This window comes from Gymnoscopelus microlampas (genome assembly GCF_963454915.1).
Source record: "Gymnoscopelus microlampas genome assembly, chromosome: 9".
Lineage (NCBI taxonomy): Eukaryota > Metazoa > Chordata > Actinopteri > Myctophiformes > Myctophidae > Gymnoscopelus > Gymnoscopelus microlampas.
Window position 1 is genome coordinate 52855383 of NC_139946.1, and position 19062 is coordinate 52874444.

Sequence of the window (19062 nt, forward strand, 5' to 3'; positions counted from 1 at the left end):
ACTTGATGCAGACTCATTTAAGTTGAATTGCAAAAAACATGACTCAATCTATTCCGTTTCCATGGCTCTCTCTCTCTCTTCAATCTATTCCGTTTCTATCTTCAATCTATTCCGTCTCCATGTCTCTCTCTCTGTCTCTTCAATCTATTCCGTTTCTATCTTCAATCTATTCCGTTTCCATCTCTCTCTCTCTCTCTCTCTCTCTCTCTCTCTCTCTCTCTCTCTCTCTCTCTCTCTCTCTCTCTCTCTCTCTCTCTCTCTCTCTCTCTCTCTCTCTCTCTCTCTCTCTCTGAGGGTCGGCCATAGCTGAGTGGTTAGTGAGCCCGCCTAGGGAGCCAGAGGCCCTGGTTGACCCAGGTACGATTCCAGGCCAGGTCAGCAAATGTGTCGACGAAGTGAAATTTGTCCCTGAGCAAGACTCTTAACCCCTAATTGCTCACAGGCCCTCATTGGAAACAAGACCGCAAGGACTTTCATGAACTGACCTTTTAAAGGAATTATCATTTCTCTTTCTCTCTCCTGGCCCCGTATTATCGCTGCTTGCAGCTATATTTTCTAATTGCAATTTCGTTTTAATTATTTCACAGGATGTTTTGAAGAATGCAGTTGAAGAAAGGAATACTTTCAGGACTTTACAGAGCATTGCAACAAGACATTAAGAATAAAGATTTGGAAACAAAAAAAAGTGGGAATCCGAAATTTTCATGAACGGACCTGTTAAAGGAATTATCCTATGAGCCTACGAGCTATGTCAAAAACAAAGAGCAAGAAAATATATCATTGATATTGTTATATTTGTGTTTCATTTTGGTGTTTATTCTTTTCCTTCTTTTTACTTAAGTTAATCATTTTTACTGGTATTGTTCTGTATTTGTATGATTATTATTATATGAACCGGTTGGGTTGTCATGATATTCTTATGTCAAAATATGAATTGCATGACTAATGTTTATGTTATATTGGTCAGTTTATTTCATTTTTCTCTTGGTGGTGCTGTGTTTATTAACCATGAAATAGTGGACTGTAACTTCTGTTAATTATCAAAGAAAAGAAAAGTAAGGCAGACTGCCACGTGCAGTGCCAGGTTTGGATGTGCTTGCAGTTTTTGGAGCCTGATCACCCTACGTCCTACAAATGGGCCTTGAGCTTGTTTGGAGGTCCTAGCAGGGGAGTGGAGCTACTATCACCGATGAGCGCCAGGGAGAAGGTCCTCTGACACCGAGCGCGGAGCTTCGGGAGTGGACACACATGGAGCGGAGAGGGAGGAAGGGGACACCCGCCTAACCAGCCAGATCAGCCGAATCAACCCAGACAGATGCCGCCGCAGATCACCCTCACATCCAAAAGTAACTACTGAACCTCCAGGTATATATAACTGTCAATTTTCCCATCCCTATCATTCACGGTTTTATTGTCCAGTTCAAAATGTATACATTGAGTAGCTATATTCATGCTTGCATTGCATTGACCATCTCACATACAAAGTTAAATGTAGTTCTATATCCTAATAGTTTTTCTTTGAACAGTAACTTGGTTTAACAGCAGTTTTTCCCATAATGCATTGTTGACATGTAAATTGGTGTCTTTTGATTGGTTCCCACCAGATGGCCAGCCTACCCCCACCCCTCCTCCAAATACACGCACGCACTTACGCATGCACACACACACACACACACACACACACACACACACACACACACACACACACACACACACACACACACACACACACACACACACACTAGGGGGAGAAAACATGATGAGTGTGGAGACATAGCTGCATGGAAGATTTTCATTTAATATATATGATTTGATTTGAAATATATGAATCTCTGCTTACTTTTTTGTGCTTGTTTGTTCGTTTCCTTCTTTTTATTTAAGTCAATTATTTTCACTGGTATTGTGATATTCATATGTCAAAATATGAATTGCATGACTAATGTTTCTGCTACATCTTTCTGTTTCTTTTGTTTTTCTCTTGGTGGTTCGGTGTTTATTATTATTATTTTTATTATTATTATTAATAAACAGGTTGGGTTGTCGTGATATTCTTATGTCAAATTTTATGACTAATGTTTCTGTTATACCGTTCTTTATTTTATTTTTCTCTTGGTGGTGCTGTGTTTAGTAACCATGAAATAGTGGACTGTAGCGTATGTTAATTATCAATAAGGCAATGTCAATCAACAAACAAAAGACAAGATAAAAGTAAGGCAGACTGCCACGTGCAGTGCCATATCTAGATGTGCTTGACCTCCCTATGTACTGCAAATGAGCTTTGAAATTGATTGGAGCTCCTATTAGGGGAGCGGAGCTACTATCAACGCTGAGTGCCAGGGGGCACGTCCACTGCGCGTGGTTAGTTACAGTGGACACTGGGACTCATGGAGCGAAGAAGGGGGCACCCGCCTACCCGTCAGATCAGCCTAATCAACCCTGCCAGATGCCTCCACAGATAGACCTCACATCTACTAGGTAATGCCGATTCTTCAGCTATATGTGCCTCTCAATTTTTCCAACCCTATCATTCACGGTTTTATTGTCTATTTCAAAGTGTATACATTGAGTAGCTAATATTCCTGCATTGTATTGACCATCTCACATACAAAGTTAAATGTATAGTTCTACATCCTAATCGTTTTTCTTTTAAACAGTAAAATAGTTTAACAGCAGTTTGTCCCATAATGCATTGTTGAAATGTAAATTGGTCTTTTTTGATTGGTTCTGTTGCGTGTGGCCATGACATCATCCTTAATCAATCACTAACCCCCACTGTCTCTCCTCTCACTCAGCTGATCTGGGATTGCTGCTGCCCCAATTACAAGCCACTATAAAATCCAGCCAGATTCAGTTCCCCTTCAGACATGGACCCAGCAACAGTGCAGAACCCACACCGTTTTTTATTCAGGCTAAAAAGCATTTTCTTAAGTTATTTAGTTTACCTTAGTTTTTAACTCCTCTCTTTGTTTTTTTAAGTTCAGTAGAACTTATAGGTCTACATTTGTTATTTTTGATTCACATTTACGTTGGCAATGTAAACATGTAAGCGTTGTGTTTCATTTCATGTGCGGTTGCATGTTTGTCTGGATAGAAATGGACAAATACTCCAAACTGGAGAAAGTTTGACTGTAAATATGTACTTTAGTTGTACTTATGTTAACTTTATGAATGTAAATACAAATACATTGGACATAAAAAAGACAATAGCATTTAATACTAGTCATTAGGCTACTAATATAGACTGAAGTGATTAAAGCGGGTCATGTTTGCAAGCAACAGCTGGAATGAATAATTCCAGCTGTTGGAATTATTCATTTCTTAGTTTTGATTCACATTTGCATTGGCAATGAAACATGTAAGCATTGTGTTTCATTTCTAATTGCAATTTCGTTTTAATTATTTCACAGGATGTTTTGAAGAATGCAGTTGAAGAAAGGAATAATTTCAGGACTTTACAGAGCATTGCAACAAGACATTAAGAATAAAGATTTGGACATTTTCATGAACGGACCTGTTAAAGGAATTATCCTATGAGCCTACGAGCTATGTCAAAAACAAAGAGCAAGAAAATATATCATTGATATTGTTATATTTGTGTTTCATTTTTGTGTTTATTCGTTTCCTTCTTTCTACTTAAGTTAATCATTTTTACTGGTATTGTTCTGTATTTGTATGATTATTATTATTATTATTATATAAACAGGTTGGGTTGTCATGATATTCTTATGTCAAAATATGAATTGCATGACTAATGTTTATGTTATATTGGTCAGTTTATTTTATTTTTCTCTTGGTGGTGCTGTGTTTATTAACCATGAAATAGTGGACCGTAACTTCTGTTAATTATCAATAAGGGAATCTCAATCATCAAACAAAAAAGAAAAGAAAAGGAAGGCAGACTGCCACGTGCAGTGCCAGGTTTGGATGTGCTTGCAGTTTTTGGAGCCTGATCACCCTACGTCCTACAAATGGGCCTTGAGCTTGTTTGGAGGTCCTAGCAGGGGAGTGGAGCTACTATCACCGATGAGCGCCAGGGAGAAGGTCCTCTGACACCGAGCGCGGAGCTTCGGGAGTGGACACACATGGAGCGGAGAGGGAGGAAGGGGACACCCGCCTAACCAGCCAGATCAGCCGAATCAACCCAGACAGATGCCGCCGCAGATCACCCTCACATCCGATGATAGGTACTGATCCTCCAGGTATATATGCCTTTCAATGTTCCCATCCCTATCATTCACGGTTTTATTGTCCATTTCAAAATGTATACATTGAGTAGCTATATTCATGCTTGCATTGCATTGACCATCTCACATACAAAGTTAAATGTAGTTCTATATCCTAATAGTTTTTCTTTGAACAGTAACTTGGTTTAACAGCAGTTTTTCCCATAATGCATTGTTGACATGTAAATTAGTCTCTTTTGATTGGTTCCCACCAGATGGCCAGCCTACCCCCACCCCTCCTCCAAACACACGCACGCACGCACGCACGCACGCACGCACGCACGCACGCACACACACACACACACACACACACACACACACACACACACACACACACACACACACACACACACACACACACTAGGGGGAGAAAACATGATGAGTGTGGAGACATAGCTGCATGGAAGATTTTCATTTAATATATATGATTTGATCTGAAATATATGAATCTCTGCTTAATTTTTTGTGTTTGTTTGTTCGTTTCCTTCTTTTTATTTAAGTCAATTATTTTCACTGGTATTGTGATATTCATATGTCAAAATATGAATTGCATGACTAATGTTTGTGTTACATCTTTCTGTTTCTTTTGTTTTTCTCTTGGTGGTTCGGTGTTTATTATTATTATTTTCATTATTATTATTAATAAACAGGTTGGGTTGTCGTGATATTCTTATGTCAAATTGCATGACTAATGTTTCTGTTATACCGTTCTTTATTTTATTTTTCTCTTGGTGGTGCTGTGTTTAGTAACCATGAAATAGTGGACTGTAACGTATGTTAATTATCAATAAGGCAATGTCAATCAACAAACAAAAGACAAGATAAAAGTAAGGCAGACTGCGACGTGCAGTGCCATATCTAGATGTGCTTGACCTCCCTATGTACTGCAAATGAGCCTTGAAATTGATTGGAGCTCCTATTAGGGGAACGGAGCTACTATCAACGCTGAGTGCCAGGGGTACGTCCACTGTGCGTAGTTAGTTACAGTGGACACTGGGACTCATGGAGCGAAGAAGGGGCACCCGCCAACCCGTCAGATCAGCTTAATCAACCTTGCCAGATGCCTCCACAGATAGACCTCACATCTACTAGGTAATGCCGAGTCTTCAGCTATATGTGCCTCTCGATTTTTCCAACCCTATCATTCACGGTTTTATTGTCTATTTCAAAGTGTATAGGCCTACATTGAGTAGCTAATATTCCTGCATTGTATTACCATCTCACATACAAAGTTAAATGTATAGTTCTACATCCTAATCGTTTTTCTTTTAAACAGTAAAATAGTTTAACAGCAGTTTGTCCCATAATGCATTGTTGAAATGTAAATTGGTCTTTTTTGATTGGTTCTGTTGCGTGTGGCCATGACATCATCCTTAATCAATCACTAACCCCCACTGTTTCTCCTCTCACTCAGGCTGACACACCTGCAGCTGATCTGGGATTGCTGCCGCCCCAATTACAAGCCACTATAAAAGCCAGCCAGATTCAGTTCCCCTTCAGACATGGACCCAGCAACAGCGCAGAACCCACACAGTTGTTGTTCAGGCTAAAAAGCATTTTCTTAAGTTATTTAGTTTACCTTAGTTTTTAAGTTCTCTCTTTGTTCTTTTAAGTTCAGTAGAACTTATAGTCCCACATTTGTTATTTTTGATTCACATTTACGTTGGCAATGTAAACATGTAAGTGTTGTGTTTCATTTCATGTGCGGATGCATGTTTGTCTGGATAGAAATGGACAAATATTCCAAACTGGAGAAAGTTTGACTGTAAATATGTACTTTAGTTATACTTATGTTAACTTTATGAATGTAAATACAAATACATTGGACATAAAAAAGACAATAGCATTTTAATACTAGTCATTAGGCTACTAATATAGACTGAAGTGATTAAAGCGGGTCATGTTTGCAAGCAACAGCTGGAATGAATAATTCCAGCTGTTGGAATTATTCATTTCTTAGTTTTGATTCACATTTGCATTGGCAATGAAACATGTAAGCATTGTGTTTCATTTCTAATTGCAATTTCGTTTTAATTATTTCACAGGATGTTTTGAAGAATGCAGTTGAAGAAAGGAATAATTTCAGGACTTTACAGAGCATTGCAACAAGACATTAAGAATAAAGATTTGGACATTTTCATGAACGGACCTGTTAAAGGAATTATCCTATGAGCCTACGAGCTATGTCAAAAACAAAGAGCAAGAAAATATATCATTGATATTGTTATATTTGTGTTTCATTTTTGTGTTTATTCGTTTCCTTCTTTCTACTTAAGTTAATCATTTTTACTGGTATTGTTCTGTATTTGTATGATTATTATTATTATTATTATATAAACAGGTTGGGTTGTCATGATATTCTTATGTCAAAATATGAATTGCATGACTAATGTTTATGTTATATTGGTCAGTTTATTTTATTTTTCTCTTGGTGGTGCTGTGTTTATTAACCATGAAATAGTGGACCGTAACTTCTGTTAATTATCAATAAGGGAATCTCAATCATCAAACAAAAAAGAAAAGAAAAGGAAGGCAGACTGCCACGTGCAGTGCCAGGTTTGGATGTGCTTGCAGTTTTTGGAGCCTGATCACCCTACGTCCTACAAATGGGCCTTGAGCTTGTTTGGAGGTCCTAGCAGGGGAGTGGAGCTACTATCACCGATGAGCGCCAGGGAGAAGGTCCTCTGACACCGAGCGCGGAGCTTCGGGAGTGGACACACATGGAGCGGAGAGGGAGGAAGGGGACACCCGCCTAACCAGCCAGATCAGCCGAATCAACCCAGACAGATGCCGCCGCAGATCACCCTCACATCTGATGATAGGTACTGATCCTCCAGGTATATATGCCTTTCAATGTTCCCATCCCTATCATTCACGGTTTTATTGTCCATTTCAAAATGTATACATTGAGTAGCTATATTCATGCTTGCATTGCATTGACCATCTCACATACAAAGTTAAATGTAGTTCTATATCCTAATAGTTTTTCTTTGAACAGTAACTTGGTTTAACAGCAGTTTTTCCCATAATGCATTGTTGACATGTAAATTAGTCTCTTTTGATTGGTTCCCACCAGATGGCCAGCCTACCCCCACCCCTCCTCCAAACACACGCACGCACGCACGCACGCACGCACGCACGCACGCACGCACGCACGCACGCACACACACACACACACACACACACACACACACACACACACACACACACACACACACACACACACACACACACACACTAGGGGGAGAAAACATGATGAGTGTGGAGACATAGCTGCATGGAAGATTTTCATTTAATATATATGATTTGATCTGAAATATATGAATCTCTGCTTAATTTTTTGTGTTTGTTTGTTCGTTTCCTTCTTTTTATTTAAGTCCATTATTTTCACTGGTATTGTGATATTCTTATGTCAAAATATGAATTGCATGACTAATGTTTCTGTTACATCTTTCTGTTTCTTTTGTTTTTCTCTTGGTGGTTCGGTGTTTATTATTATTATTTTCATTATTATTATTAATAAACAGGTTGGGTTGTCGTGATATTCTTATGTCAAATTGCATGACTAATGTTTCTGTTATACCGTTCTTTATTTTATTTTTCTCTTGGTGGTGCTGTGTTTAGTAACCATGAAATAGTGGACTGTAACGTATGTTAATTATCAATAAGGCAATGTCAATCAACAAACAAAAGACAAGATAAAAGTAAGGCAGACTGCCACGTGCAGTGCCATATATAGATGTGCTTGACCTCCCTATGTACTGCAAATGAGCCTTGAAATTGATTGGAGCTCCTGTTAGGGAAACGGAGCTACTATCAACGCTGAGTGCCAGGGGGCTCGTCCGTTGTGCGTAGTTAGTTACAGTGGACACTGGGACTCATGGAGCGAAGAAGGGGGCACCCGCCTACCCGTCAGATCAGCTTAATCAACCCTGCCAGATGCCTCCACAGATAAACCTCACATCTACTAGATAATGCCGAGTCTTCAGCTATATGTGCCTCTCGATTTTTCCAACCCTATCATTCACGGTTTTATTGTCTATTTCAAAGTGTATAGGCCTACATTGAGTAGCTAATATTCCTGCATTGTATTACCATCTCACATACAAAGTTAAATGTATAGTTCTACATCCTAATCGTTTTTCTTTTAAACAGTAAAATAGTTTAACAGCAGTTTGTCCCATAATGCATTGTTGAAATGTAAATTGGTCTTTTTTGATTGGTTCTGTTGCGTGTGGCCATGACATCATCCTTAATCAATCACTAACCCCCACTGTCTCTCCTCTCACTCAGGCTGACACACCTGCAGCTGATCTGGGATTGCTGCCGCCCCAATTACAAGCCACTATAAAAGCCAGCCAGATTCAGTTCCCTTTCAGACATGGATCCAGCAACAGCGCAGAACCCACACTGTTGTTTATTCAGGCTAAAAAGCATTTTCTTAAGTTATTTAGTTTACCTTAGTTTTTAAGTTTTCTCTTTGTTTTTTTAAGTTCAGTAGAATTTATAGGCCTACATTTGTTATTTTTGATTCACATTTACGTTGGCAATGTAAACATGTAAGCGTTGTGTTTCATTTCATGTGCGGATGCATGTTTGTCTGGATAGAAATGGACAAATACTCCAAACTGTGACTGTAAATATGTACTTTAGAACTCAAGCCATAATGGCTAAATGGCACATGTTCAGGATTATGTTGGAGAGGTTGAATACTTTTCATGCAGTAATGGTCTTCTTTCATTTCATTCTTTTTGAGGTATTAAAAAGGTCTTAAAAGTCCTTGAATCGTCACTCGACTGTCATCTGGGGACCCCTCCAAAATCATGTTGGGACCCCCCTTGGTGTCCCGACCCACAGGTTGAGAACCACTGATCTGTGGTGGGCAGTGCCAAAAAAATGTTTTTCCGGATGTGTAGTTCTTTGACTATTGCGGTTTGTAGAAGTGAAGACAGAGGAATAACACCACTCAACATGATGCACGTGCAATATAAAATATTAATATTATCCATATTATCCAGCAATATGAAAACATTAGTGCACCTTCACAAAATGAAAACACCATTACATTATTATGAATAGCATTAACCACATGAACCCCTGGCCCAGAATGCCTATTCTGAGGGGAACATTTGCCAAAAATAGCCGCAACGCGTTGTGAGCTTGTAGATCGACTATTTTTGGCAAAGAGATTTGGTGTGGACAGAAAAAAAGCAGTACAAGAAATGTAGGTTTTTACCGTTTTACTGAGAATAGATCGTTTAAGTAGGCTACATGGGAATTATATCAATAATTATGAATGACAGATGTAGTAGAAGGGTGCAATTTATGACAATAAGGCAGAGAGATGTTTAGGTTTTTTTTGTAGCCCACGTTTGTATGTGAAACAGTAGAATTAATTAAAAAAAACTTCTAATTTATTTTGTCTAGTAATGTATTATTCTGCTATTCTTTATGTATTATGCTCACATAAGCTATTCAGATGGGGTAAAGTAAACAGTGTCAAAGTATTCAGGCCATTCACCACAAATCAGGATGTTTACATTGATTGAAATATGAGCGCATGTGTCTGGCTTTTTGTTCTGGGTCGTCTTCCTTGCATTTGGAGGCTGGATCACTGAAAGAAAACTACAAGTGAAACCCCGCCCAGTGGAGTGACCGCAGGAAGCACGCGCAGTGAGTGCACTGCACGGCACACACATCAGCTCCGATGCTTATTTCTCTCACACAACCTGGCAACACTCTGTTTGTCTATTTTTCCTCGTCGCTTCAAACAGATTAAAAGCTGGAGACTCTCAGTGACGTCATTGATTGTTAAAGTATATCAGGTAAAGTTCATGTTGTTTTCACTACAGAATGTGTGTTTGTGTTGAGAATGTGTTATTGCGTCACATATTAACCCACACCGTGGATAAGGACAATAAGCTAAGCAGTTAGCATAGTGTGCAAGCATAGCTGCTACAGCAGTCCTAGCAGATCAAATGTGTGTTGTTGGAATGTGTTGTGGAATTCATGGTCATTGTAGGAGCTTTTACAATAACTTGACTCAAGTCCATGTTTTACTGAATGAACTGAATAGCAAGGGTAGCCACTAGCCATGGATCACACGACGCTCGTCCGTCCAGAGCGTCATGGCGGATCTTCAACCTGCTTTTTGCTCTTTCTCCATTTATAGCCCGTACATCTACATAAACGTTCACATTTCAATTATAAAGTGCTGACCTCATGGCCACGGATGTTACAATGTACATCGGGTGGGTCTAAGTACCCGTATCTTCCGTATTGTTCAATAAAAAAGCATTTTAATTCCGATGTGTGGCCATTTTCTTCGAATTTTCTCCATATGCTTTCAACTACGCGACCTTGTCGGTGGGGAGGTGTATTGCACTCTGATCTATTACAACTATATGAGAAAATGGCCGGCGATCAGATTCAAGTGCTTTTTATTGAATGATACGGAAGATACGGGTACTTAGACCCACCCGATGTACATTGTAACATCCGTGGCCATGAGGTCAGCACTTTATAATTGAAATCTGAACGTTTATGTAGATGTACGGGCTGTAACACCAAGTTGAAGTTTCATCATGACTGTCAGACAGTCATGTTTCAGGGTTAGGGTAGCTACTAGGCCTAGAATTAAGACACTGCTTCTGTTTCTGCTCCAGATATTGTTCTAATTTCCAGCAGCGACATGATGGAAAATAACCTCTGTGTGGTGTTGGAATGTGTTGTGGAATTCATGGTCATTGTAGAAGATTTTACAATAACATGACTGTTGTGACCTCATTAGGACCTACATTTAACACATACATTTATTAACATGAGCTGAATGCGAACAGTAGATGGGGATGCTAACCTTCCCGTTAAAATACAACTAAAGCTATTGCAACCACACTTTATTTATTTACTTATTTTAACTACATTAATCCCTGTGTCTGTTCTGGGATGAACATTCAGCAAAAATAGCCGATCTACAAGCTTGTAAACAAGTCCATGTTTGCAATGAACTGAATAGCAGGGGCTAGCCATTAGGCCTAGAATGGTTGATATCCCATACAATGCTTCTATTCTAATACAATACACACGACTTCAACATTTCACAAAGAGAAAAAAAAAGTTTGGGTACATGTTCTCTAGATATGAACTCTCCACATCAGATCAGTGGGCTAGGTTCAAAACCGGAGACGATATATAACTTTAAATAAGATCTGCTGTGAACTAATTGAATATAACATAATGAAATGAGGTTCCATGTTTGTCGGTGCCTTTTGAGCAGGACATTTTCGAATATTTTTCACTTTACATGTTTCTTACCCCTTTCTGCACATCGTATCCAAAAAGTAAAGGTTTTCTGCAAGGCTCTCAGATATTTTAACCTTTAGCGCACAATAAAATCTATCCAACAATTTGAAAAAAGCATTTAAATAGCTTATCTCCTCAGCCGGTTCCATGTTTTTAAGACATACCGGAAGTTGCGCCCGTAGGGGTAACATTACTGATCCCCTGGTCAAATGTTGAATTGCATCTTCCACCTGATGTAACCAGATGTTATTCATTATCCAACCAGGGGTGGCAGCACCGCTGTGAAAAGGGATGATACTTGCGGGTGGTATTAACACAACGAATAAGAGTAGGAATATTATGGAACCGGCTGAGTAGATAAGCGATTTAAATGCTTTTTTCAACTCGTTGGATAGATTTTATTGCACGGTAAAAGTTAAAACATCTGAGAGCATTGCAGAAAACCTTTTGGGATTATGACTTTTTGGATACGATGTGCAGAAAGGGATAAGAAACATGTAAAGTGGAGAATATTCAAACATGTCTGCTCAAACGGCACCGGGCCACGTAGGACCTCATCTCGGAGGGAGAGGTTCTAAATGGGGCTAAATTAAATGCTGTATTCCCATTATTTTACATACTTTGTTATGTTACAGCCTGTGTGGCTGTCTGGCTGTAGTATTTATTTCCTAAAAACATTTGGGGATTTCTGCTTTTCCTTTAAAATGACACATGCACATTGTGGCTGATAATGCTGCTATATCTGAATCATTATAAATATATTGTAATATTGTATATTATTTTTGACAAAATGACATGCAATCAGAGTGCCTTACTGCAACAGCTACAGTATTTATATGGTACTCTGGGCTTCACATTAACTTGTTGAGACACTTGTCCTTCGCACAAGCAAATGTCCCATTCACTTGTTTTGTGAAAAACACAACAGAAATCAGAGAAAATGTGACTTTTATAAATCCTTTAACATGGAAGATGCCTAGATTTGTTCTTGTTGTGTGATCACCTGATCTCTGAGTGTACTCTTCTTCGGTGGTGCTTGGATCATTCACAGCCGCATTTAGAGCTGACCCAAATAGTTTGGAGCTTCAAAGCTTTGTAGTATTATAGTATAGTATAGTAGTCAAAGTATCATTAAACTCTTCTAAATGTGATGTTGATTGAGCATAAAGCTACCACTGTATTGTTGAAGCTCTTCAGTGATCTTCTCTGTGGTATGTGAGGTTGATGAATGAAAACTAAATGTTTTTTATTCTATTTCCACAGAGCACCACAGGGAGAGATCTACGCTATCAAGAGAGATGGCCTCCAAAAGATCATTAACATGGTCAGAGGAACAGAGAGAGATGGACCAGAGACATGGACTGTTTGATGCGATGCTGCAACCTGTAGTAAAGTTGTACAAGATAGGTATGTACTGTTTTATTAACTGTATGTTTCAACGGACTACTACAGAGCAGTGTTGGGGGTAACGGCGGTAAAACTACAGCCGTTACTGTAACGGAATACTTTTTTGGGTAACGGAGTAACCTAACGCGTTAGATTAGCAATTGGACTAATCCGTTACTAGTTACGTTTTCAAATAAGTAATCCGTTATTCTTTAAAAAGATGTCCATCATTTTGTTGGCACAGATATAAAAAAGAAAACCCTGAGTCATATTTCCTCCTCATTATTTTGCCAACACGGAATACACGTAGGCTACTGAAAGGGTGTGTGTGTGTGTGTGTGTGTGTGTGTGTGTGTGGCTCTGCGCATGTGCAGAAAAGCCATGCGCAGCCCGGCTCTTTCAAGCGAAATGGCAGAGAACGAGAGCTCAGCGTCAGCCTTAACTAATTGGAAGTATAAACATTATTTTGATTTTGTCAAGGGACAAGGATGATAAAAATTATACTGTCAGATGTAAGCTATGTCCGGGTAACAAGTGCCTGTCTGCTTCGTAGGACTCTACATCCAATTTAAAGAATTGTAGCCAAACCGGGAGAAGTACTGGCAGCGGACGTAGGGGGGTTTTCCGGGCTGAATGGGAAACATGGCCACAGGCTGACTAAATAAGCGATTTAAACGGGTAGTTTCGCTCCCGACCTAAAATATTATGCAGTCGACCAAACCTTAAACATCCGTGCGGTTTGGAATCTACCATTAGTTTTGGGATAGGATGTATACAAAAGGGTAAACAGCGGAGCCTTGGAGGGCGTCCCCCGATCCTGGATGAGAACGACATAGAACCTCATCTCAAAGCTGTATAGCGGAGTGAGAGGTTCTTTATGGAGCTAATTGAGCCCCGGTTTCTGTACACTGATTTTCTGTCCGGTCCTACGTGTAGGCTGGCAATTGTGGCGAATTATATTCGTTAATTGTTAATAAACTAAGAAAGAGCTGTAAAGGGAATATTGTCTATTGTTTATCATTCCTGTTTTTAACCATATAGTTAATTAATAAGGGCCGTAGATAAGGCCACCAATGATGGTGGGCAGCCAGTAATACAATGTAACAAACTTGCGCAACTTAAAATACAATTCATAAATGGGTTTTAATTGTCAGTAACGGAAAAGTATTCTAACAAGTTATTTTTGTCAGGGGGTAATCCAGTAACGTAACGGATTATTTTTTAATGGCAGTAACTTGTAACTTAAAAAGTTGCTTTAAAAAGTACCGTTACCCAACACTGCTACAGAGTTAAGTCTGTATTTACAGAATCAAATGTTTATAGTAGCTGATCTACAAGTTACGTGCTATATAGTATTTTAAAGACAGATCTCTTTAATGTTGCTTAAGGTTTTTAATAACCAACAGCAAAGAGTTGCAAAGTAGGCAGTGTTATTGTATGAAGTGTCCCCGGTAGTACATTGATAAAATTTGCCTCAGCAATAGAACAACTAAAAAGCTAATAACAAAAAAGATAGGCAGTCAGCACTTGTGTAAGGAGCTACACCATGAATTTAAAAAATAATAATAATATTTGATATCATATTGTTTATGTCCCTCAAACGTTTTTCAAAAGGTTTGAGCCTAAATCAAGCCTCAGATATACTCATTCCAACTAACTTCTCTCTGGCTTATAAAGCACTTTCACCTGCAATACCACATTGTCCTGTTTGGCACGGGGCGCTAGTGAGCCAGTTTGTATGCATGTCATGTCCTGGTTCTGTGTGGAAAAAGTAAAAAAAAAAAAATAAGAAAAAATTTAAAAAAAAATAAAAATGAAAAAAAAAAGTTTTTTTTTTTTTGGTTAGAACTGAAAAACGGGAGGAATTGTTCCCAGACGTGACGTAGGGTGGGGGAACAAATCTGACGGACTGTTTTCAGACCAATTTACATGAAAACCACAGATAGCCTATGAAAGCCTGCATGCTCGAAGTCGGGTATTTGTTGGAACAGAAGAGAGGTGGGGGAGACCAAAAACACACAAAAATGAAGAAAAAGTTAAAATTCATGGTGTAGACCCTTTAAGGGTTAGGGAAGTCGAGAAAGCCACTGAAATCTACAATTAATGTACACTCACTTATCATCGCTCCAAGTGCCTTGGGGAGCCTCCTCTCTACTCACTCTGTGCTCCCCCTAAAGCAAATGAACATTTGTTATGTGAACCATTTCTGATTCATGCTGGAGTGCAGAGGAGGCAGACGTTGAGGAATTGGAATTTGGCTGTTGAGTTGCTCTCCCCTGATGTTCTCCCTCCTCTCTCCTCCTTCTAGACCTCACTCTACATCCTGTGTGTAAAGAGGAGGTTTCCTCTGAACAGCAGGAGAGGAGCCCCAGTCTGGTCCAGGTGAAACTAGAACCTCCACAGACTAAAGATGAGCAGGAGGAGATGCCTCTAAGCTCAGGGGAGGCTGCAGGGTCATCATTGAGATTATTGGCAGTGAAAAGCGAAGATGATGATGAAAACAGAGAGACAGAGCCTCAAGCCAGCACCTCAACTGAACACATGACATTACAAGCATCACAACCAACTAGTGATGACCACCTCATCTCTTCACACTGTTCTGAATCTGATACTGATGACAGTGATAACTGGGGTAACGAGTCAGTTGTAAACACACTGGAATCACACAAGATGCAACATGTGGAAGGACAAAGATTGTCTTTGAGCAACAAGCTGTCCCAGAACCCGAAATCATTAAAGCAAAAGCCATCCGCGAGGAGTCAGACAGGAAGGAAACAATTAAGTTGTGACCAGTGTGGGACAATGTTCAACAGAAAAGATCATCTCAAACTTCACCAGAGAATACATACTGGAAAGAAGCCATACCACTGTGACCAGTGTGGGAAATGGTTCAGCCAGAGCAGTAATCTCAAACTACACCAGAGAATTCATACAGGAGAGAAGCCCTACCCCTGTGACCAGTGTGGGAAAGGGTTCAGCCGGAGCAGTACTCTCAAAGATCACCAAAGAATTCATACAGGAGAAAAGCCTTACCACTGTGACCAGTGTGGGAAACGGTTCAGCCAGGGCAGTGCTCTCAAAACTCACCAGAGAATTCATGCAGGAGAGAAGCCCTACCACTGTGACCAGTGTGGGAAGGGGTTCAGCATACCCAGTAATCTCAAACGTCACCAGATAATACATACAGGAGAGAAGCCCTACCACTGTGACCAGTGTGGGGAACGGTTCCGCAAAAGCAGTCATCTCAAAATTCATCAGATAATACATACAGGTGAGAAGCCCTACCACTGTGACCAGTGTGGGAAATGGTTCAGCTATAACAGTCATCTCAAAGTGCACCAGAGAATTCATACAGGAGAGAAGCCCTACCACTGTGACCAGTGTGGGAAACGGTTCAGCCAGAACGGTGATCTTAAAAAACACCAGAGAATTCATACAGGAGAAAAGCCTTACCACTGTGACCAGTGTGGGGAACAATTCAGCCAGGGCAGTGCTCTCAAAACTCACCAGAGAATTCATGCAGGAGAGAAGCCCTACCACTGTGACCAGTGTGGGGAACGGTTCAGTTGGAGCGGTACTCTCAAAGTTCACCAGAGAATTCATACAGGAGAGAAGCCTTACCACTGTGAACAGTGTGGGAAAGGGTTCAACCGGAGCGGTCATCTCAAACGTCACCAGATAATTCATACAGGAGAGAAGCCTTACCACTGTCACCAGTGTGGGAAACGGTTCAACCGGAGCAGTCATCTCAAACTTCACCAGAGAACTCATACAGGAGACAAGCCCTACCACTGTGACCAGTGTGGGAAAGCGTACGGACATCAGAGTACCTTAAATAAACACATTCAAAGAATTCACACTGAATTGAAGCCTTTGAGTTGCGAATAGTGCGAGAATGGTTTTAACCAACATGGTTTAAAGTCTCCTCAGCACATCTATAGAGGATTTGCTGTTGTCACATTGTGAATTATTTCATGGACACTCCTTGTCAAGAAGACACATTTAGTGGTTACACTTCCTCCCTTTGAAGACATTAACACATTCATTGCCAGGTATAAATTAATTCATCAGCCTCTGCCAGCGGTTTTACCTTATTTTGAATCTTTTTGACGATCCACATGTTTTCTTTTTCAACCCTGATGTAAACAAACGATGTCTCGGTGGAAGGACAAGTCTCTCTTTTTTCCTCTGGAACAACATCGTAACCACCATTGTCCGTACTTTAGGTAACGGCAGTTACATATGGCTTATCTTGGCATCATGTCAGCCAAGATGGCAAACACCGGTTTGGCTCGCAAAACGTCGCGGCAAACTTTTAAGGTATTCAGGCGCTTTTACACGGATAAAGCAACAAAATTGTTAGGGGAACCATGGGCAACAACAACAGCACCCTCGTGGATTGCGATCTGATTTTTAATATCATGTGTAGGTTTTCTCCAGTTACGGCATCTCATGCTAAACAACAACAAGCTGAGAGAAAGCCTCTACTTAAAAGCGGAGAGAAGCCAATTCCTACTGTTCTCTGGGCTGTAGGAAAACGGACACGCAAGGACTCCTTCAAAAAGGGAAACATCTCGCTCCTATAGAGGCTTGGCCCAGGTTGCTGTGATTCTCCTGTTAGCGGGCGACGTGGAACGGAACCCGGGGCCACAACCAACAACTCTGTCACCCCCAGCACAGGCCAATGTGGCTAGCAGGCTACAGCTTGGCTCCATTTACCTCCTTCGTTATTCCCATGGCTCATCATCCTTCCCGGTATTCTATCTGATGGCAGGAACCCGTTCCAGGCAGCGTCAAACACAACGAGACGTTCCAGAGCGCCAGTACACTGTCTGACGGCAGGATCCCCGTGTCCGGGAGGACAACGGCTGCGCTTCAGGCGGAGTCAAACACGGCAGACAGCGAGTCGTTCCAGAGCGCCGCTACACTGTCTGATGGACGGACACAGAAAACTGTATTGTCAAAATAAGAATATTGCATTGTTTAAAAATGAATATTGCATTGTCTGAAAATGCATATTGCATCGTTTAAATATTAATATTGCATTGTCTAAATATGATCTAAATATGAATATTACATTGTCTAAATATGATCTAAATATGAATATTACATTGTCTAAATATGATCTAAATATGAATATTACATTGTCTAAATATGATCTAAATATGAATATTACATTGTCTAAATATTATCTCAAAATGAATATTGCATTATTTAAAGGTAGGGTAAGTGATATTTTTGGGTTAAAACAAAAAGCATTTTGTTAAAAGGTTAAATCACTATATTCTGATAGTAATCATTGCTATAGAGTGTTTGTTCAGTAACAGATGTCTCCCTGTCTCTCCAGCTCTTTAATAAACTGAAAATACATTTTTCGGTAGGAGTCAAAATCTCAGCCGATCAGGAGAAAGTACCAATTTTTAAGTGTTCCAGTTCCAATTTCGCCTGCTCATTTCTTAGTGTCATCACTTCCAATTTCACTTGTTTAATTTGTATCCTGATTGAGTTCTCTATCCTGGTTGGATAAAATTGGAAATGAAACTGAAACAAAAATGCATTTTCTGTTTTATAAAGAGCTGTAGAGACAAGGAGACTCCTTTTACTGAACAAACACTCTATAGCAATGAGTACTATCACAATATAGAGCTATTTAACACTTATTTTACCAAAGAAAATCACTTGCCCTACCTTTAAATATGTACATTGCATTGTCCACACTCGGGTGGCACAGTTAGTCTATGAGCCAGACAAGATTTCAATATCAAATGAGTGGGCAAAACATACCTATATTAAATTGTGGCACCGGCATCGGATGGCAAATCTCTTGAATGTCCTATGTTTACTGGTGCTTGATCCCTAGACTCCAACCTGCTTCCGGTCACCTAATCCACACAGATTAAGACATTAAACCTGAGGTGGTGAGTCTTTATTTTTTTGCGTTTTGGCTACCACCCTGCCACCAAAATGTGGAATGCCCTGTCACCATCCATTTAACTTTACTGCATGGTGACAGACATTCCACATCAAAAGGAGGAGTCATTATCTGCCACCGTTTTTCCTTTATTCTCCTTTGTTGTTGTTGATGACATGTATTATAATTTGTTTATGCTATGTTGATGAATTGAATACATAGGACCACAATGAACCTTTT

The 19062-nt window shown here is 39.9% G+C and overlaps 1 protein-coding gene across 1 annotated transcript; it reads left to right on the forward strand.

Annotated features, from left to right (window-relative positions):
* Positions 1 to 12823: 12823 nt before the first annotated feature.
* Positions 12824 to 18797, forward strand: LOC311051651 (uncharacterized protein; the record flags this gene model as incomplete). Its single annotated transcript, XM_084066235.1, has 3 exons — positions 12824 to 12932; positions 15220 to 15897; positions 18772 to 18797. 3 exons carry the CDS (start codon positions 12824 to 12826, stop codon positions 18795 to 18797), a joined length of 813 nt encoding a protein of 270 aa, XP_083922361.1.
* Positions 18798 to 19062: the final 265 nt, after the last annotated feature.